Source organism: Alexandromys fortis, unplaced genomic scaffold (assembly GCF_014885135.2).
Source record: "Alexandromys fortis isolate MF-2015 unplaced genomic scaffold, M_Fortis_MF-2015_v1.1 scaffold_57, whole genome shotgun sequence".
Classification (NCBI taxonomy): Eukaryota; Metazoa; Chordata; class Mammalia; order Rodentia; family Cricetidae; genus Alexandromys; species Alexandromys fortis.
The window spans coordinates 9,638,269-9,656,780 of NW_026067941.1; the positions used below are offsets into that span (position 1 = coordinate 9,638,269).

The 18,512-nt window shown below is 39.3% G+C and overlaps 2 protein-coding genes across 3 annotated transcripts in view; both read left to right on the forward strand.

Annotated features, from left to right (window-relative positions):
* Window positions 1-11,558, forward strand: part of Mgam2 (maltase-glucoamylase 2 (putative)) — a 36,132-nt gene extending 24,574 nt beyond the window's left edge. Inside the window, exons 14-21 of the mRNA XM_050148108.1 lie at window positions 1,136-1,253; window positions 3,195-3,366; window positions 3,868-3,984; window positions 7,781-7,935; window positions 8,082-8,166; window positions 9,029-9,085; window positions 10,201-10,325; window positions 11,160-11,558. Coding sequence (XP_050004065.1) covers window positions 1,136-1,253; window positions 3,195-3,366; window positions 3,868-3,984; window positions 7,781-7,935; window positions 8,082-8,166; window positions 9,029-9,085; window positions 10,201-10,325; window positions 11,160-11,358 — 1,028 coding nt within the window. The 3' untranslated portion in view covers window positions 11,359-11,558. The remainder of the gene's footprint in view (window positions 1-1,135; window positions 1,254-3,194; window positions 3,367-3,867; window positions 3,985-7,780; window positions 7,936-8,081; window positions 8,167-9,028; window positions 9,086-10,200; window positions 10,326-11,159) is intronic.
* Mgam (maltase-glucoamylase) overlaps window positions 1-18,512 on the forward strand; it is a 240,025-nt gene that overhangs the window by 203,646 nt on the left and 17,867 nt on the right. The window lies entirely within an intron of this gene.

The following is an 18,512-nucleotide window of genomic DNA, read 5'->3' on the forward strand; positions in this document are numbered from 1 at the left end:
AGGACTTTGGATCAAACATCATAGGTGAAGGGGGAGACGGTAAAGAGGATTTGATGAGATGGAGTAGGGGTCTTACTTAAGTTGCCTTTTTATTTATTTATTTATTTATTTGTGCCAGAATCTTGCCTCATAGGCACAGGTCAAATTCAAGAGAAGCTAATCTTCACAAACAAACCCCTGAACATCTAGAATACTACTGTTTGGGTGGGCATCTGGACAGACTCTAACAACTTTGTCCTGGTTGTCCACCCTTTATAGTCCACCCTTGGTCCTGAGACAAGGTTTAGTTGTTTCTCAGCTTCTGAATTTCTTTCAGTTTAAATGTTTAACCTTTTGCAAAATCTTCATGATCACCTAACAACTTCATTCTTCTCTACCGAGTTTTCTACCCCTTTTATTGTCATTCTAGATCAATTTATCACTTTGTTCCTTAATCTCTTAATATTCTTCTTCTTAAGGTTTTTGCTTTTTTGTCTTTCTGTGTAAAACCTCATTACATCACTATCCGCTTGCTCTGACATACACCTCATTTCACCCCAGAATCCTTTGCTTATTAACATGGGACCAGCCTTGTTCCTTCCCAACTGAGCCATTTTCATGATTTCATGGCCACATAGTACATGTTACCATGACAATGCCACAAAGGCAACTACCTTTGGCATTAGGAAAAAATTAATATTCCACTCTTAATTAACATAGTTGTGAATCTCACAAACTGCCAGACACATAACTTTCCTTACAGCTTACCATTCAGTTAAATCTCCTGCTCCAAAGAGAAGATTTGCATCACTCTTCCTTGAACACTGTGCATGTAGATTAAGTGTATGTATGTAGACAGTGGGTGCTTTGTGTTTAATCTCAGATCCAATGCCCAGTGCTCCAATGTTCACTTGAGAGGATTCCTCGGGTGCCTCCAACTCACTACCATGCTTAGTGAGCTCCGGAGAATCAATGGCTCACTCAGCGTAGTCCTGATGTAGGAAGCAGTAAAGAGTAGCATTTAAAATGAGGAAAGGGTTTTTCATCAAGAGGGGTTTGGTGAAGGTACAGTAATTAGGAGGAAAAGGGTTGGGTGTCTATTTTGTTGCAGTTGCTCAGTGGAGAATTGCTGAACTGATGAGTGTTTTTTTTCTAGGTGTCCTGGATGGCTCACTGTTGGTAGGAACCCTCTGCATGGACACAGAATTTTACTCAGGCCTTCACTATGATGTCCACAGCATCTATGGCTACACCATGTCAAGAGTCACAGATTTGTAAGATTTTGCTTGTCTACCTGGTTCTGGTTTGGGAAGGTGGGTGGTGAAATGTAGGAGGTGATCAACAGAGGGGATTCTCTTGCATAAATATGTTGTTCGAGTTTTTGTGTGATAATAAGAATACAGAAACTGGCATATAGTAGTACTTAAATATGCATAAAGTTTGGTTTTTCTGTGTAAGTTTAATTTTGATTTGTCTTTGGCTAAGGCACATTGTCGTCTCAATGATAATCACAGGCAATAAAATATAAGGCAGTTGGGGCTCACATTTCTTCTATTTTCTGGGGGAGAAGAAAGATAGAGAATGAGAAGAGGAAGAAGGGGGGAATGAGCAAAGGCAGAAATGAGAAAAGACAAGAAATATAATCAAGAACCAGTATTCTTCTTGGGGTTTGCTTTCACTACCATACAAACATATGCATTTCTGGACAAAGATTCTTTCTTTCCTGGTCAGCCCAGTGTAATGAAAAGTCATGACAGTGTTGAAAGCCAGACAGATGGTGTCTGTCTCTCCTACCCTTCCTCTTCCTTTGTTCTCCCCCACCCCTGCTTCTCTTTTTTCTGTCTTCCTCCTTCATCCACTCTTCCTCTCCTTTTCCCATCTTTCTTTAAAAATAAACCAAATAAACAAGACTCTGTTTCCTCATCTCCACAATGACAGAACTGTAATGACGTTCCCGTCAGTCCCTCTCTGCCTTCCCTGCTGGGTACTTGTGTCTACGGGTGAGGGTTGAGTGGGAGAGTGAGTGAGGAGCCTGAGTCAGAGAATGGTGAGGAGGAAAAGAGGTCTTGATTGCTTCACTACCATTGTCTCTGTGTGATAAAGGTGATGAAGGTGCTATAAAATCCTAATTGGCTTGGTTAGAATGTTCCAAGAATTGTGGTTAATAGTTAAAAAGTAACTATGATTCAGTAATAACTAGGTGGCTTTATGGCATGCCTTAGCTTGGGAAAGCAGGTTAAATTTCTAGAAAACAGTAAAGATAATGGACATGGCCTTTGGACATGAGGTACTGTTATACTTAAAAAGTAAATGTTTGAGTCACTCTTAGTTACTTCTTCAGACCTGCATTTCGCCTCCCGAAATTCAAAACTTTTCATTCAGTGAGGTCAGCACATCAGAACTGGAGGTCTTTACTTGAAAGAACAGTTTGGGGACAGCAGCCAGGAGACTAGGCTGACAGAGGGAGCATCTTAGAAATCATGAAATGATCATAAAGAGGCCAGACTCACCCAAGGGAGAAAGAGAAATAGAAAGATCTCCAATAAGTTTTACTTCTCTCTAAACTATCAAAAGGATGCACAATGTCTAGTTCATATTGCATAAATGACTTCTCTCAACTGTAACCTCTCAACTGCTTTCCTGATCCTGTTTCGGTTTCATTTTGTGTAGGCTGAACACATCTTCCTCTTATCTATGATTCATGGTGCAATAAAGATAATGAGGGTAAAGAGTCTTTTTATCCTCACCAAGATGTGGCTTGAACTTGAACCAGGATTATATTAGGCAGGGTTATACGCCAGGCAGTAAGGCCTGCATGAAAGGATGCAAGGGAAAAAGAACTGTTAGAGTAGATGGGACCAGGATCCAACTCACTTTGATATATGTATGGCATACATCATCCTCCAAAAGAGCCTGACCAAAATCATATCCAACAAGATGCAGAATTCACAAACGATGTAATCATAAGTATAAGAGTCTGAAGTAATTTCTTTGGAGGCTGGAACTGATCTGTATTATCTTATACAAGACGTTAATCCTTTCTCCGAAGTGGGAGGAAACAATTAAAATGGCAGATTTGTTTGCAAACCTAGGTTTTGACAGTTTGGTTTTGTTATTTTCTATTAGGATGATAAACCCATTGCTGCATTTGGAATACACTGGGTTCTAAATGATCACAGATTGCCTCACACACAACTGACTGAATTCTTTTTCAGGGCCCTGGGTACTGTCTTCTCACCCAAGAGGAACTTCATCTTATCGCGTTCTACTTTTGCTGGGTCTGGCAAATTTGCTGCTCATTGGCTCGGAAACAATGCAGCCACCTGGGATGACCTCCGATGGTCCATCCCCAGCATCCTTGAGTTTAACTTATTTGGAATCCCCATGGTAAGCCTCTCCACCTTGACCCTTTGTTATTCTTTTAATTAATATTTTAAGGTGTTTGTAAAAATAAGGAACATGTCTTATTGTCGACATTTTGGCGAAATCAATTTCTATGTGTGCTGCAAGATGGTTCTGAAGACAGAATGATATAAATGTTAACATTAGTTTATCTTCCATACAGTCTCTGTAGGTAGGAAATAATTACTATGAATCAAATGTATGAGTATAAGGAAAGAAAATTCTGCACCAGTGAATAGGAAAGCTGGAGATTGGGGACTGAATGATAAGAAAATTTTGATACCAGCATCCTGTTTAGAAAGTTTGCTTTGTATATCCTATAATGAGAATCCCCTTGTTTCTCTGGGACTTTGTTTTGAGACTTTGGGATCTTTTAAGTGTTAAATAATATCATAAAAGGATTCTCCTTCCTTCTCTACATAAGAACATAGCGAATGATTTTGCCTTGCTAGTAATCACTTGTTTGCATGTGTGCTAATTCTCCAGGTAGGGGCCAACATCTGTGGCTATAGAAACAATGTCACAGAGGAACTCTGCAGAAGATGGATGCAACTTGGAGCATTTTATCCACTGTCCAGGAATCACAATGGCCCTGCATACAGGGTGAGTTCCTCTAAGAGAAGAGTTTTTTTTAATGATATCCACTTGCTTTTAAAGAGGGATTTTAGAAAAATTCTACATACTGGCCCTCACTCCTCATTCATGAAGCTAAATCTTTATAAAACTTTACCTTTAGAAGCTAAATCTTGAGTGACATGTCTAAAAGGCAGGGTATAAGGATGAAAATGTAAGAAGGATGAATATTTAAATATTGAATTGCTGTCAAAAACTTATTCACAAAGGTGAGAACTTTTTGGCACTCCTGTGCTGGTAGTGGGGCATGGGAGCTTATGCCTGTTAATCCCAGCACTCAACAGACAGAGGTGAGAGGAAAGTCGCAAGTTCTAGGTAGGTCAAACCTACATAAGAAGACCTGTCTCAAAACATACAAAGATGCACATGTGGGGCCCTGAATTCAATGCCTAGTACTAACAGCACTACCAACAAAAGCTAGACTGCTTCAATCACTTGTTATCAACATGTACAAGATAGAACACCAGGAGATCAATTTTTATATTAATGTAAATTATTGATAAAACTATTACTATATCAATATAATAATCCACATAATAAATCTATATAAATATTAATATAATATGGTAAAGATTTCTTATGCATAAGAGAGAACAAGGAAGATTATGGTTAAGTCAGTGACATAAAATGTTCTTTACCTGGTTATAACATCCTGATTTTTATGAGTACCTTGGGAGACCCACCCTCTATTACTTCCCATACTATTATCCTTTTTGTCTAAAATAATATTTTTTGATGGCCAAGTCTACAGAAATAGTTCAAAGTTCTTCTTAAGGTGTTTATAATGCAACAGGAACAAATAACGTGATTTTCTGTTTATTTTAATAAAATAAGTTGCAATTGAAATATTTCAAACTAAATGGCTTTGGTTTTAATAAACCCATTAAGACGGCCTTGGAGATAACTAATGGATAAAATGCTCATAGCACAAATGTAAAGAACAGCATTAGGATGGTTCTGGTAAAAGCTGGGCAGGTGTGGCAGTGGCCTGTGATTCCAGCATTCCAGAGGTAGAGGCAGGGGACCTCCAAAACAAGCAGACTAGATAGATTGTCTTAAATGGGGTTAAGGTTAGGGTTAGTTCTAGTACAGCAAAAGATCCTGCCTAATAAATAAATGTATCAAGGAAGACGCTCAACATCAACTTTGGCTCTCCATACTCACATTCAAATAAAGATATGTGTATGTATGTGTATGTGTATGCATGTGTATGTGTGTACATGTGTGTCTGTGCATTGCTAGTATTATGTCAACTTGACACAAGATAGAGCCATTTTGGAAGATGAGCCTCAATTGGCTGGCCTGTGGGAAAGGCTATGGTGTATTTCTTGGTTGATGATTTATATAGGAGGGTCCAGACCACTATGGGCGCTACTACCCATAGGCTGCTGGTCCAGGGCTCTATGAGAAGCAAGGCTGAGTAAGTCATGAGGAGACAGTAGGAGGTACTCTTCCCCAGCCTTTGTATCAGTTCCTGCCTCAAGTTTCTTGAATTGAGTTCCTGTTTTGATTTCCTTTGATAATTGACTGTGGCATGGATGTGTAAGCAAAATACCCAAGTTGCTTATGGTCATAGTGTTTTATCATGACAATTGAAAACCCTAATATAAGCAAGAGAGGTCAAGATCATAAGGATTAAGCTCACAGAGCCTTCTGAGCTAAGCTTCTGGGAGCTCATAAACTCTGAACCAACAGCTAGGTAGTCCGCATGGGACAAACCCAGGTGCTGTGTATATAGGTGACAGCTGTGTAGCTTAGTCTTTTGTAGTGTCCCTAGCAGTGGGACCAGAACCTATCCCTGATACATGTGCTGGCTCTTTGGAACCTATTCCCTATGGTGGAATGCTTTGCCCAGCCTTGATGCAAGGGGGATGAGAGAAGAAAGGAGCGAGGGGAAGCTGTGGTTGGTATGTAAAATAAACAAATAAAATTTTAAAAAGTCCTAATTCAGACAATATATCTGCATAAAAGAGAACATGTATACACACATACATATGCCAAAAATAAAAAGGAGCTCATTTGTGTAAGTTCACGATTATTTTGGTTAAGACTCTTGACTTTGTGCAATGACACGTCTCTTCTGGTGGGGAGATGCGGAGTCAATTCTTCAAAGTATTTTATTCTTGGATTCCTTTGTTAATTTGTGTTCTGGAGAAAGAAACTATTTCTGAAGATCTAACCAGAATTTGGGGCATGGAAGGTAGGTGCCGTTCACAAAATATGAACTGTCATGACTCCTGAAGATAAGACTACTAAGCTCTCCCAGGTGACGAGGGTAAAGAGCTAGGAATCTCCTAAACTAGCACTTTCCAATGGAATTATAACAAGAACTATTTAAATTTTAATTTGGACACTTAACATATATCTTATGTTGCTAAATATAGTCACAGAATTATCATTTAGCTAGTGTTCAGCATAAGGGATTAGTAGTTGAGTTACTTATATTTTGTTACAAGTCTTCAAAACTCAGCCTGTAGTTTCAGCACACTTCAATTTATGTGTTAAAGTTGTAGGCGTTGATGTAACTATAATGCCATAAAATAGTGAAATATCTAATGGAAATAATACTTTACATTGATTCGTCCTCATGATATGCACTTAAGTCAATCATCAGCCAATTAGGGAGAACTGGGTTCTTCGGGCTTGCAAAACACATTCCAGGGTCTCAGACACCACAACACCCATCATTGTTCTGCATTTTCTCAGCTGGAAGTCGGATGATGGAGGCTGAAGAATACTATTTTCTTTTGTGTTTGGCCCTAGTATTTTCATGAACTCTACATTAGGGTCATAGAATGACTGTACTTGGGAAAGACTTGGGCCTCCTATAAAGAAAAATAGAGGAATAGATTCACATAATTTTTCTCCAACCTTCTGTTTCTGTCATGTGATACAGGATGAGAAATGTGATATATGCATCTTTCATATCTTCTCAACAACAAAGAGAGTGAGCAGAGTGAGTGCTACTGTTGATGGCAAATGTCACCTCTAGTTTCTAGGAAAATTAGAAAACCATTTCCTTGCTGAATGGTTCTTTGTTTGTTCTTTGATAAAAATCTGCTAAAAATCTGTTCTTACTATTTTTCTAAATGTTGTGTTACTATACTAAGGAAGATACAAAGGCCATTGTCTTTTTGGATGTAGAAAATGAAGCTAACTATGAAGGTTAAAATAGTTACAGAGGCAACTACACACACACACAAACAAAAAAAAAAAACAAAAAACAAAGAAACCCAAACAAAAGAACAACAACAACAACAAAAAACCTAAGAAATTTCAAATTTACAAAATTTCAGGGGAAAAATAAAATCGGAATGTAGATCATAGTTAGGCAACGCAAATTAAGTAAATGGATTTTTAAAAATTGTAAAACTAAATTTAGATGAAATAATTATTTTGGTTATCTCATAAGTGAAATATAAACTATTTTAAAAGTATATTGGTGTGTCGCTGAGGGAAGTAGATTCCTTTTGGCCCCTTTATGGCCATTGAAACCTGTGCGGTACCTTCCTGTCACTCAGAGCTTCCTCTAGTGTGCTGAGAAGAACCTGTCAAGTGAAACCTGCCTCTTGCTTACATGTCTACATTGGGAAAGTCATGCAGTCTTTGGTGTCTTTCCAGCCATAAAGCAAGGAAGGAGGATCAAGATCAATTGAGTTCTGGAAGTATTCCACCCTCTCCAGACTGGAGAACATGGCTGTGTTCATCAGGGGAAACGTTTTGATCACTATAGAAACATTCACTAATTGCTTCCATTTCCTTCTAGGACCAGGACCCTGCTGCCTTTGGCCTTGACTCTCTGCTACTGGAATCCTCAAGATATTATCTGAGTGTCCGTTATACCTTATTACCCTATCTCTACACCCTCTTCTACCGTGCTCACACACTCGGGGAGACAGTAGCAAGGCCCCTCGTTCATGAGTGAGTTTCTAGACCAAGGCCTCCCGTCCAAATCATCAATTCCCTTTACCTCACTGGTGTAACAAGGCCCATTAAGATATGTGATATGTTGCGGTCTCCTCTTGGAAACTCCACTCCCTCCACTGTGGGTGTACTCTGTTTTCTAGGTTCTATCAAGACCCAGCCACATGGGATGTGCATGAACAGTTCTTGTGGGGGCCTGGACTCCTTATCACACCTGTGTTATATGAAGTATGTTTGTAATTTGAATAATGGAATGGGATATTACAGTTCTTGCAGTTTGATAGCTGAATAATCTAAATGCCGAGTATATATGATTATACTTAAGTCTGAATGTAAATATAAATGAGAACAAGCACGAATGTTTGAAAAATAAGAATTCTTGGTTCCAATGATGCATCAACTAAAACAGTTTCTATATAAAAATTGCCTTTTAAACTGTGTTCTTAGGCATGTGACCATGCACTGACATGGTTTTGATTGTCTTGGTGTGTGTAGGGTGGTGCATATGCACAGAGTATCTGTATAGCCTCTTCTCTGGGAGGAGATGGCATGGGAAGACAGAATAGGTGTGTAAAGAGTAAGGAGGGACAGTGGAGTACAGGAGGGAACAATCATAGCCAAGAGTTAAGAAGTAAGGTGTAGGGGAAGGACTGGTATACTGATTATCTTGTTAAAAAAAATATTGCTAACATAGAAATCAAGAAAAAAAAGAGAGCTAACACAGCAATGGCTGTTTGAGCTGGTAGTGTCTCAACTACATCTGACTTTGCTCAACAAGTAGTTTTGCTCTCCTGTGGATGTGGTTGGCATAGTCTACTTTGAACTAATGATGGCATAACTCTAAAAATGGAACTCTCTACTTCTAGAAAATGCATGAGCACAGAGGCAAAATAAATTCAATGTCTAGGTACAGCTTGGTTTGGGATAAACTATTTGGCATTTCTGGTTCATATGCTTTCCCTGGCATAACAGGGTGATCTCAAATGGCTCTTTGGATTATTCAGACATCCAGGGGCAATGCTGTGGAACTCTTCTCTAAACTGTAAGGAGGTATGTGTGCTAATATTGCTTACTGATTTTATTTCCTTAGGGAGTGGACCACATAAAAGCCTATATCCCAGATGCCATCTGGTATGACATTGAGACAGTAAGTAAGGTGACTTCTATGATTTCAGAGACCTTTGAAGACAATTCTAACACAGAAGTCTTGGGAGTTCATGGTGATATTTCACAAGGCTTTACAATGAGTTGATTGTGGGTTTGTTTTGAGGCATCTTGGTCCATTCAGGATGGTGTGATACAAAACTTCACACTGCATAATTTATAAACAACAGAACTCTATTGTCCACAGTTCTTGGAGGTTACAAAGTCCAAGATCAAGGTTTTCTCAACTTTATCAGTGGAAGCTTCTCACCGAGTTGTCATAACTCAGCCAATTGTCCAGAGGAATCTTCCCTTAATAGTATCACATACACAATTACGTTCTAACATATAAACTTTAGAGGGAGATTAGCATTCACACCACAGCAGAAGAAATTTGAATAACTGCAGTAGGTGTGCAGAATCTCACTGACTCAATCATTTCAATCTGATTGCTGTGCTGATAATTAGGACTAGTCATTTCATTGGCGGAGGCACAGAATTCGAACTCAGTGCAATCACAGTGAGTGAATCGACTTTAGTTACTATAACAAATATCCGAGGCAATAAGGAAGGAGAAAGAGTCTCTATGTTTTCTTTCAATTTCAGAGGTTCTAATCCTGGGTTCTATTGCGTTGGACTGGTGGCAGGCTCTTTTTGTGAAAGCAGGAGAGGAGCAAAATCACTCTTAGAAAACAAAAACAAAAACAAAGAAACAAACAAAAAGTCTTCATGGCTACAACGTGACAGAGAGTAAAAGGAAGAGACCAGGGCCTTTCAATTTGATTGAGAGCAAAGTTCTAATGGCTTAAAAGCTCATGCTAAACCCCACCCCTTGAAGTTTCCACCATCTCCCAGGATTACTGAGCCAGAGAAGAGCACTTTCACATAAGACTGTGGAGACATCCAAGATACAAACTATAACACACTGTATGGTGAGAGGTAACAGGTCGGGAGGCTGGTGTCTCAGCTCTGCTTTCTACTACCCACATATCTTGGGGAAATAGCCTCAATTTGGATGTCCCCATCTTCTTGTCTCTAGGTGAGGACTGGACGAAAGGATCCCTAGGGTCCTTCCTACCTGAAGTCCTCTATCTAGTCTGTTTTTCTTTTGTCACTTAGCAAATGGCTATTGAATGGAGGAAACAATTTGTAGACATGCCATTACCAGGTGACAAGATAGGGCTTCACCTTCGAGGCGGCTGCCTATTTCCCATGCAGATAGCAAACGCAACCACAGAGGCAAGGTAAGATGCAGTACCTTCCTACTACCTATGCTGATGCTCAGTGGGGCTTCTTGGAGGAGGGAAAGCAAGAACCAAACGGAGAAGGGCCAAATGAACACAGCTAGTGTGGGCAATCTTCTCCTCACTTCAAGGGCCCAGGATTGTCTTCAGAGGGGTAAATACAGTCTCACGTTCCTTCTCAGTTTCGTAGTTCTTCAATTTGGATTAATTCAGATGATAGGAATAGTTAAAATAATCTTCATGAGGGTTTCCCTAGGGACAGAAACTATCTTAATGTGCATTCCCCAAAACATGAGAAAAATTTAGTAGGGGGCGAAGGTCAACGTGAGTAGGAGTTCCAGGGCTCAGATTCTGGAGAATTTGAGTTCAGATTCTGGCCTGACAACACCCTACACCTTAGAGAGCATCTCTGTGTTCATGCTTGTTATTCATGAACTGGTGGAGACGAAGGCCTGCACTTTTAGCACCTTTACGAGGGGTGAATGAATTACTACAAAGAGACAGGATCTGGAGCATACTTAGGAACAGGCCTATCACAGAGTCCAGTAAGCACTGGTAAAACAACCCGAGACCTAGTCTTCAGGAACCACCTTCCCCTGCCATTGTTCCTACATTCTTTCTTTCCCACACCCTGCCACCTTCCCACACCTGTGTTTCCACAAAATGCTAATATTTACTCACTTTCTGTGGTGGGTTCTAGAGGATTCATCCCTATGCATCAAGGGGTGGACTCCTCAAGGGGCAGATTTGTCGAAGGGTGCATTCAATCAAGGAGGAAATTCATCTGTTTCTTCATTTCTTTCATTGTTCGAAACTTGGAATTGCCTTCTTCAGCCGGAAGAATCCCTTCTGGCTCACTGTTGCCTTGGACTATAAGCGAGAAGCAAAGGGCCAGTTGTACTGGGATGATGGTGTGTCTATAGGTAAGCTTTCAAATGGAGTCATAATGGCGGTTCTTAATGAAAATCATTGTCAAAGGCTTTTCAGTAAGGCACCAACCCCATTATCACTATTGTATGTTTTAGTATCTTAGAAAATTCCAGTTGCTTCGAAAATTAAAACTCATTCTGGAAGTTCCATTAACCGGATAGAATGAATTGAAATCAACTTCACGCATAGACCTTTCTATGTTATTGACATTGCCAGTGAAATAAATAGTATTGCATTTCATTTCATTATTCTTTTCCGTATACTGTCATTAACATCAAGCAATACCTTTTTGTTAATAGCTTAGCAAGGCACTGTTTCAGTTACCATTGGAAAAGACATAGCCAGTGTAGGTCTTGTGTTTTTTTTTGCTGTAAGATTTGATATGACTAAAACACATAAGCTTTAGGGCTGAATGGAATTCGAATTTATTAATATTTAATACCCATTATTTTTTTAAAAGATTTATTTATTATGTATACAATTTTCCTCCTGCATGAACACCTCCATGCCAGAAGAGGGCACCAGATCACATTGCAGATGGTTATGAGACATTATGTGGTTGCTGGGAATTGAACTCAGGACCTCTGGAAGAACAGCCAGTACGCTTAACCTCTGAGCCACTTCTCCAGCCCTTGATACCCATTATTGCTCTGCATGGAAGACACATAGAGATGAATGTGACATAAACACTGACCTTGACAAACTCATGGTCTAACATGATAGAAGACCATATGAAAGTCAAAATATTTTAAATGCTTGCAAATGGAGCCTCAGAGTATCATGTGACATCAGAAGTCCGCTAAGGTTCTACATAGATTAAAAAAAAAAAAACAACAGGATTTTGGATGAGTAGAGCTATGTGCAGAATTCTCAATGAGGAGGATGTAATTCCACAGCTCCATTGTTTCCCATAATAACCAGCACATGCCCATCTACCCATCTCTTTCAGACACAGTGTTAGAAAGGAAGTACATTCTGTATGATTTCTCTGTTACATCTGTAAGTACTGTTTTCAAGAAACATAAATTTCACGTTTCTTATTGTGATTATGTTTTGAAGTTTCCATGTTCTACATATGCTTTTATTTCTCTGAAATTCATGCCTACATGTTAAATTAGTGCATGCTTTATTATGTAAGAAGCATCTGAACTGCTGTGCAGAGTGAAGGTATATTTTACAGTTCTACCACAAATATTTAAGTGATGCTTGTTCTCTCTATAATTTTTTGCTTTCGAGGCTGTCAGTTTTCTTTCGCTTTTGTTTTTTTTTAACCCATTCTGTATGACTATTCCTTGTGACTTTAACTTGTTTTTTGATTTCTCCAATGACTAATTGTTTTGAAATGTTTGCATATTTCTCTCTGCCCTTTTCATTCTCTCTTGGGTGAAATATCACTTCTTTGTCCATGTTCTTGTTAGGACAGCTTTTGGCATTGATTAACAGCTCAGTTGTAATGGTTTTTAAATGTCTGTGATACCTATCCTTCATTCAACATGTTTGCAAATACTTTCTTCTATATGTAGTTTTGCCTTTTCTTCCTCTTAAAGTCTTCCGCAAAACAAATATTTAAATTTGAGTATACCTAATTATCCTTATTTTCTCTACTTGGATCATGCCTTTTGATATTCTCTAAGGACTCCTTGTGGGGAGTTTGTTTGAAGCTTTATTATCTATATCTAATTCTATGATCTATAATGGACTAACAAGTCTATATACTAGACTTAGGTCAAAGTTCATTTTTTTGCCTGTGTAGTTTTAGGTTTTCCAGTACCTTTGTTAAAACAGCTCCCTTCCCCACACCATTGCTTTGGAAATTCTGTTAAATACCACTAGAGCCTATTTGTTTGGAGGGAACTGCATTCTTTGTACTACTAAAATATGCCCCTCTCCCTCAGAGTCTAGTCCCACTGACTTCTGCACTGTTTCTATAAATAAGTCATTTAATTTTTCTATGCTTTATTATCTTCAACTGAAATAAATGGAAATTGCAACCTTGCAACTCGCTAAGTCATCCAAATGGGATAATATATGCAAGATACTTAAGCATAGTGTATGGCACATATTAAACATTCATAAAATTTAGCTTTCATTATTAACACTAAAATAAAATTTAAAACTAATTGTGACACATTTATGTGTGTGTGATGTTTATGTATCCTGTGGGTTTTGTGTTTGCTTGGGTCTCATTCTTTACTTTGTAACTACTTAAACATTCAGTAAGTCATGATGGTATTTTCTGAGTAACAGAATCAGAAAAGAGGCACTTAACCAAAGGAAGAGAACACTGATGTCTGGGACAACACCTATCCTAGGTGTGGTCATTGGTCAGTTTAAAGAAAACAGAGAATAAGGAGACAACTTGGATCAGGAGACATTGAATGTGTATACGAATCTCTAAAATTACTTTCTTTCCCCTCCCCAGAACCGCTTACAGGCAAAAATTATAAACAACAATTACATGGATCCCAATGACCTCATGTTTGCAGCCATCATAATCTGGGGGATGGACAAAGAGCCAAGTGGTCTTAATGTCTTACTTAATGGCAATACCACCCCCATTTCAAACTACAGATACGATCCTTCAACAAAGGTGAGAGATCATTACATCTTCGGGACTCTGATTGAAAGCCCTGGTTTGAGATTCTGGCAGCTTTCCTTTTCCTGCCTTCATGAGTTTGGATACTCACAGAGACAGTTTCCTGTTGAGATAGCCACCACAGCATTGAGAGGATGCAGGAGAAATGTGTGACCTCAGGTGTGAATCTTTTCTCTTGCTGGCATTAGGATGCTAAAGAAGACAAGAGTCGGTGTCTATCCTAACAGACGATCTTTTTTTTTTTTTGCTAATTTAAAACTGGATAAGATAGTCTTAGATGGAATAGTAAAACTGAGGTTCAATAAATTTTCCTGGTTCTGGGGAGTATTAACAGTTTATCCTTTGGTAAAGTTAGAACTACCCTTGAGACAGAGTGGGTGTTTTCCTTTGTTGCTATTGCTCTAAGCTATTTTTGAAGTATCACCTAAAAAGAAAGTGGGAGAAAACAAAAGCTGTCTCTCCTCACTGAGTGACTCCCTCACCTGAAAAACTCACACAGAGCCTTTGAGTTCTCGGCTCACTCTCTTAAGACCTGAGAAGTTCACTGTTCCCTAGGTAAACTGTTTTCCACCAGAAGATACACGTACCACAAGATAGGAACAGACCTTCTAAGCAGAATGTGGTGCTGGCCCTGGCTGTTCTGTCCCTTTGTGAGATCTTAGGCCTGCTATGACATGTATTGTGGAGACAACCATTGTACTCATAGCACTGGGTCACTTTATAGAATTAATGCACATAATGTCTAAGATGACTGTCACAGTGCTTGGCTCATATGCATGCTCAGTAAAACTGATCTGTTGTTCACTGGCATCATTAGTTACACTGATAAACATCATACTGAAAGGATAATAAGCCTAAAACTGACACATGGTGACCCACACTCCTTAACATGGCTAAATTGTTCCACATTCCATACTTTCACAATGGCCCCAAAAGGTCAGGCATCAAAGAAGTTTCAAGTATTCTTAGGTAATATTGGAGAAAAGGTTTGGTCTTGATTTCCCGGTGGTCAGCCAAAGCCATTATCTCCACAGCTCTGAGTCACGTGGTTTGTCATTGTCATTTCTTTCCATAGGTGTTGGAAATCGATGTTCAGTTCATAGGACTGAAGCTGGGACAAGAATTCTCCATTGAGTGGACTCTTGCAGTCAATGACCTGGAGAAGTTTAACTGCTTCCCCGAGGATCCTGCAGTCTCTGAGGAGAGCTGCAAGCAGCGTGGGTGCCTCTGGGAGGTAATGTCCATACTGATCAGGAAGTTGTAGAAACTTCGCACCAAGTAGCTGGCCACCTGGAAAGCATTTTGAAGAGGTTGCTGACCAAATAGACATCATGAGGATGTGATGATAAGAATTTTTTGAATTCCTTGTGATAGGCAATGTGTGTGTGTGTGTCTTTCCCTCAGATACCCTGCTTCTAAAACAAATCTTTGCCATTCTAATTGCCACTTTAGCCTTATCATTCAGAAATCATATTTTGTACTATTAGAGAAAATAAAGAGGATCAAAGGAGGGGAAAGAGGGAGTAAGAGCGTAATGGAAGGATGAATATTGACAAACTTGATTATATGCACTTATAAAAATATCACAACAAACTTATTATTTTTATAGTCAATATATGTTAGTAAAACCATCTTACCATCACAATATACACTATGAATTGAATAGTGTTGTAGCAAGAAACTGCTTGATTGTTTCTTGGCCACCCAGACCTGAATAATCACACAGAAACTAAATTAATTGCAACATTGTTTGGCCAATGTCTCAGGCATAATTCCAGCTAGCTCTTACATCTTAAGTTAACCCATTTCTATTTTTTTTATGTGTCACCATGAAGCTGTGGCTTACCGGGTAAGGTTCCAGCATCTGTCTTTCTCCTTCAGCATCTACATGGTGTCTCTTATACTCTGCCTACTCTCTCTGTATATCTCTGTTTGGATTTCCTGCCTGACTTTACTCTGCTAAACCATTGGCCAAAACAGCTTCTTTATTAACCAATGGTAATAAAACACATTTACGGCATACAGAGGAGAATCCCACATCACTGTGTAAATGAACAGCTTTTGTTTATTGGGAAACCTAACCTGAAAGTATAAGTCTTGCCCAATGTGGGAATGATGGAGGGAAGAAAAACAGAAAAGGTTAGCAAGTGCACTGGAAACAGGAGGCATAAGGAGGACCCTACCTGGGGGTTATGGTGCCCGATTAGGCTTCCTGTTCCATCATCATTCACACTTCACTCCCTCACAGGAGAATGTGTGTGCACGCATGTATGTATATGTGTGTGTGTGAACATGTGAATGCATGTAGGCATAATGTGTGTGTGTGTGAGTTTAATTGGACTTGGATCCTTTGCTATGGCTATTATAGTACTACTAACTCTCTTAGAAATTTCCAATTTAATTATCCCCAGATATAGAATCTTGAATTCAGAGACCAGGGTGTTGTGACAGGGTTGGTTCTTTTTTGAGGACTGTGAGTGAGCTCTGTTCCATTATTCTGGTGGTTTGTTACCAATGTTTTCCATTTCTTGGCTTGTGTCATGTAAGATCTCCACTTTCATGACTTTACAATGTTTTCTTGAGTGTATGATTGACTGTTTTTCTTAATTCTCCCACTATATATACTAACCATATTGGATTAAAGCCCACCCTAATGACCTCATCTTAACTTGATCATCTGCAAAGACCTTATCTCCAACATGTCACATGCACATGACCAGGGCTTAGGACTCATCTTTTTGTAGGGAGCATTTCAACCTCTTTCAAAGTTCTTAGAAGCTTACTGTGTTAACTGGCTTCTTCAGTAATTAGAGTCTCAAAATGCTGTGTAGAAGCTCACCAAGAATTCTTTCTACTATTCTAGCCCACCACTACTCCTGGAGTGCCCACCTGTTTCTACGATACCATTCCCCAATATGCTGCCAGTAATGTTCAGTACCAGCCCACAGGCATCACCATGGACCTGACCCTTCTGGAAGACTCAACATCTGCTCGGGCAGCAGCAGCTCCAAGTGTCTCTGATCCTCTTTCTGGAAAGATCAGCTCTCTGAAACTGAGTGTAATTTACCATACAGAAAACATGCTGCAGTTCAAGGTAATCCTCATGTCACAGTTGCTGGTTCTTAACATGGATAGTTTTGACTCAGGTTTTAATATGCATGAGATCACTAAAAGACTGTTAATGGCCTGGTATGGTGGTACATGTCTTTAATCCCAGTACTCAAGAGGCAGAGATAGGTGGATCTTTATGAACTGGAGGCCAGCCTGGTCTAAATAGCGTGTTCCAGGCCAGTCAAAGCTACACTGGGATTGTCACAAGCAAGCAAGCAAGCAAGCAAGCAAGCAAGCAAGCAAGCAAGCAAGCAAACAGACTGCTAATGCAAATCCCTATGTTACAAATGCAGAAGCTGGGGCCTTCAGACCTAAAAGTCAGGAAGGGAGGAGGTAGTTAGGAAGTGAGTTTAAATCTACCACAGTTCTGTATCTTTTGTTATGATCAGTATTCTGCATCACACAAAAACTCATCTCACCTTGAACAGCATGAGTCTGCTTTGTGGGACTCACACTGATGAGATGCTCACTCCCTTCCAACAGTTTTAGTTCTGCAGTGGGAACTATCAGCCTACATTAGCATCAATTAAAAATGCCATTAAACCTTGCTTTTCTCCTTCCCAGATTTACAGCCCCACTAACAAGAGATATGAGGTCCCAGTACCTCTGAACATCCCTGCTGAGCCACTTGGATCCTCTGAGGACTGTCTGTATAATGTCACAGTTAAAACCAACCCATTTGGACTCCAAATTAGAAGGAAAAGCTCCAATACTGTGATGTAAGCTCTGTTTATTTGGTCCTAATCAAAGTGATGGCCGATCTAATTGCAATGTTTCTAATCACTGCAAGTGAACCACTAATCTCTGAGACAACATATAATTATGAGCATGTTTGTCGAAGTGAGCATCAATTTCTCATGTTCTTTAGAAAATTAATTTTTCTGCCAGTCACTAACTCAGAAAAAAATAATGAAAGATTTAAAAAAAAGATGTGTCATTTGATTTAAGAAAATAAAATATGTTCTGTTTTATATAATTACTAACTAGAACAGAAAACACTACTTGATAAGCAAGCCAGCTTTCATAAGTCATGAGTCTGTTCTCAATTAAACATCATGAAGAAATAGCTGAAGAAGCAGGAGAGAGGGACGGAGATCTGTAGGGAAAGAGAATTGACAGTCATCAGTTATAACATCTCTCAGGTCTTGTCCTGCTGTTGAAGGTCTGGAGTTTGCCTGAGAGGAAGTTCCCTGCCCCAATAGAGATTGTCAGCTGCATGTGCACGTGTTTTTTTTTTTTTCTTGTGTGTGGCTTTTGTTAATTTGACTGTGTATTCAGTGTTCTCTTTCTGTCTTTAGGAAATTTCTTGCAATCTGAAACAGTTATTCTGAGAGTTTCACAGGTTACTGCACAGTCATTTTGTAGAACTCACTAATAACTTCCCACAAGCTGATGTACCAAGCTCTAAGAACTGGAAATAAAAGGGTGAATGAGATGTGTTTTCTTCTCTCTCTTAATGAGCCCAGGACCTCCCAAAAAAGGACTCTTAGTCTTGCACACCACAGGATACAGATGCAACCATGGAAACTTGGAGTTGTATTGTGACCACT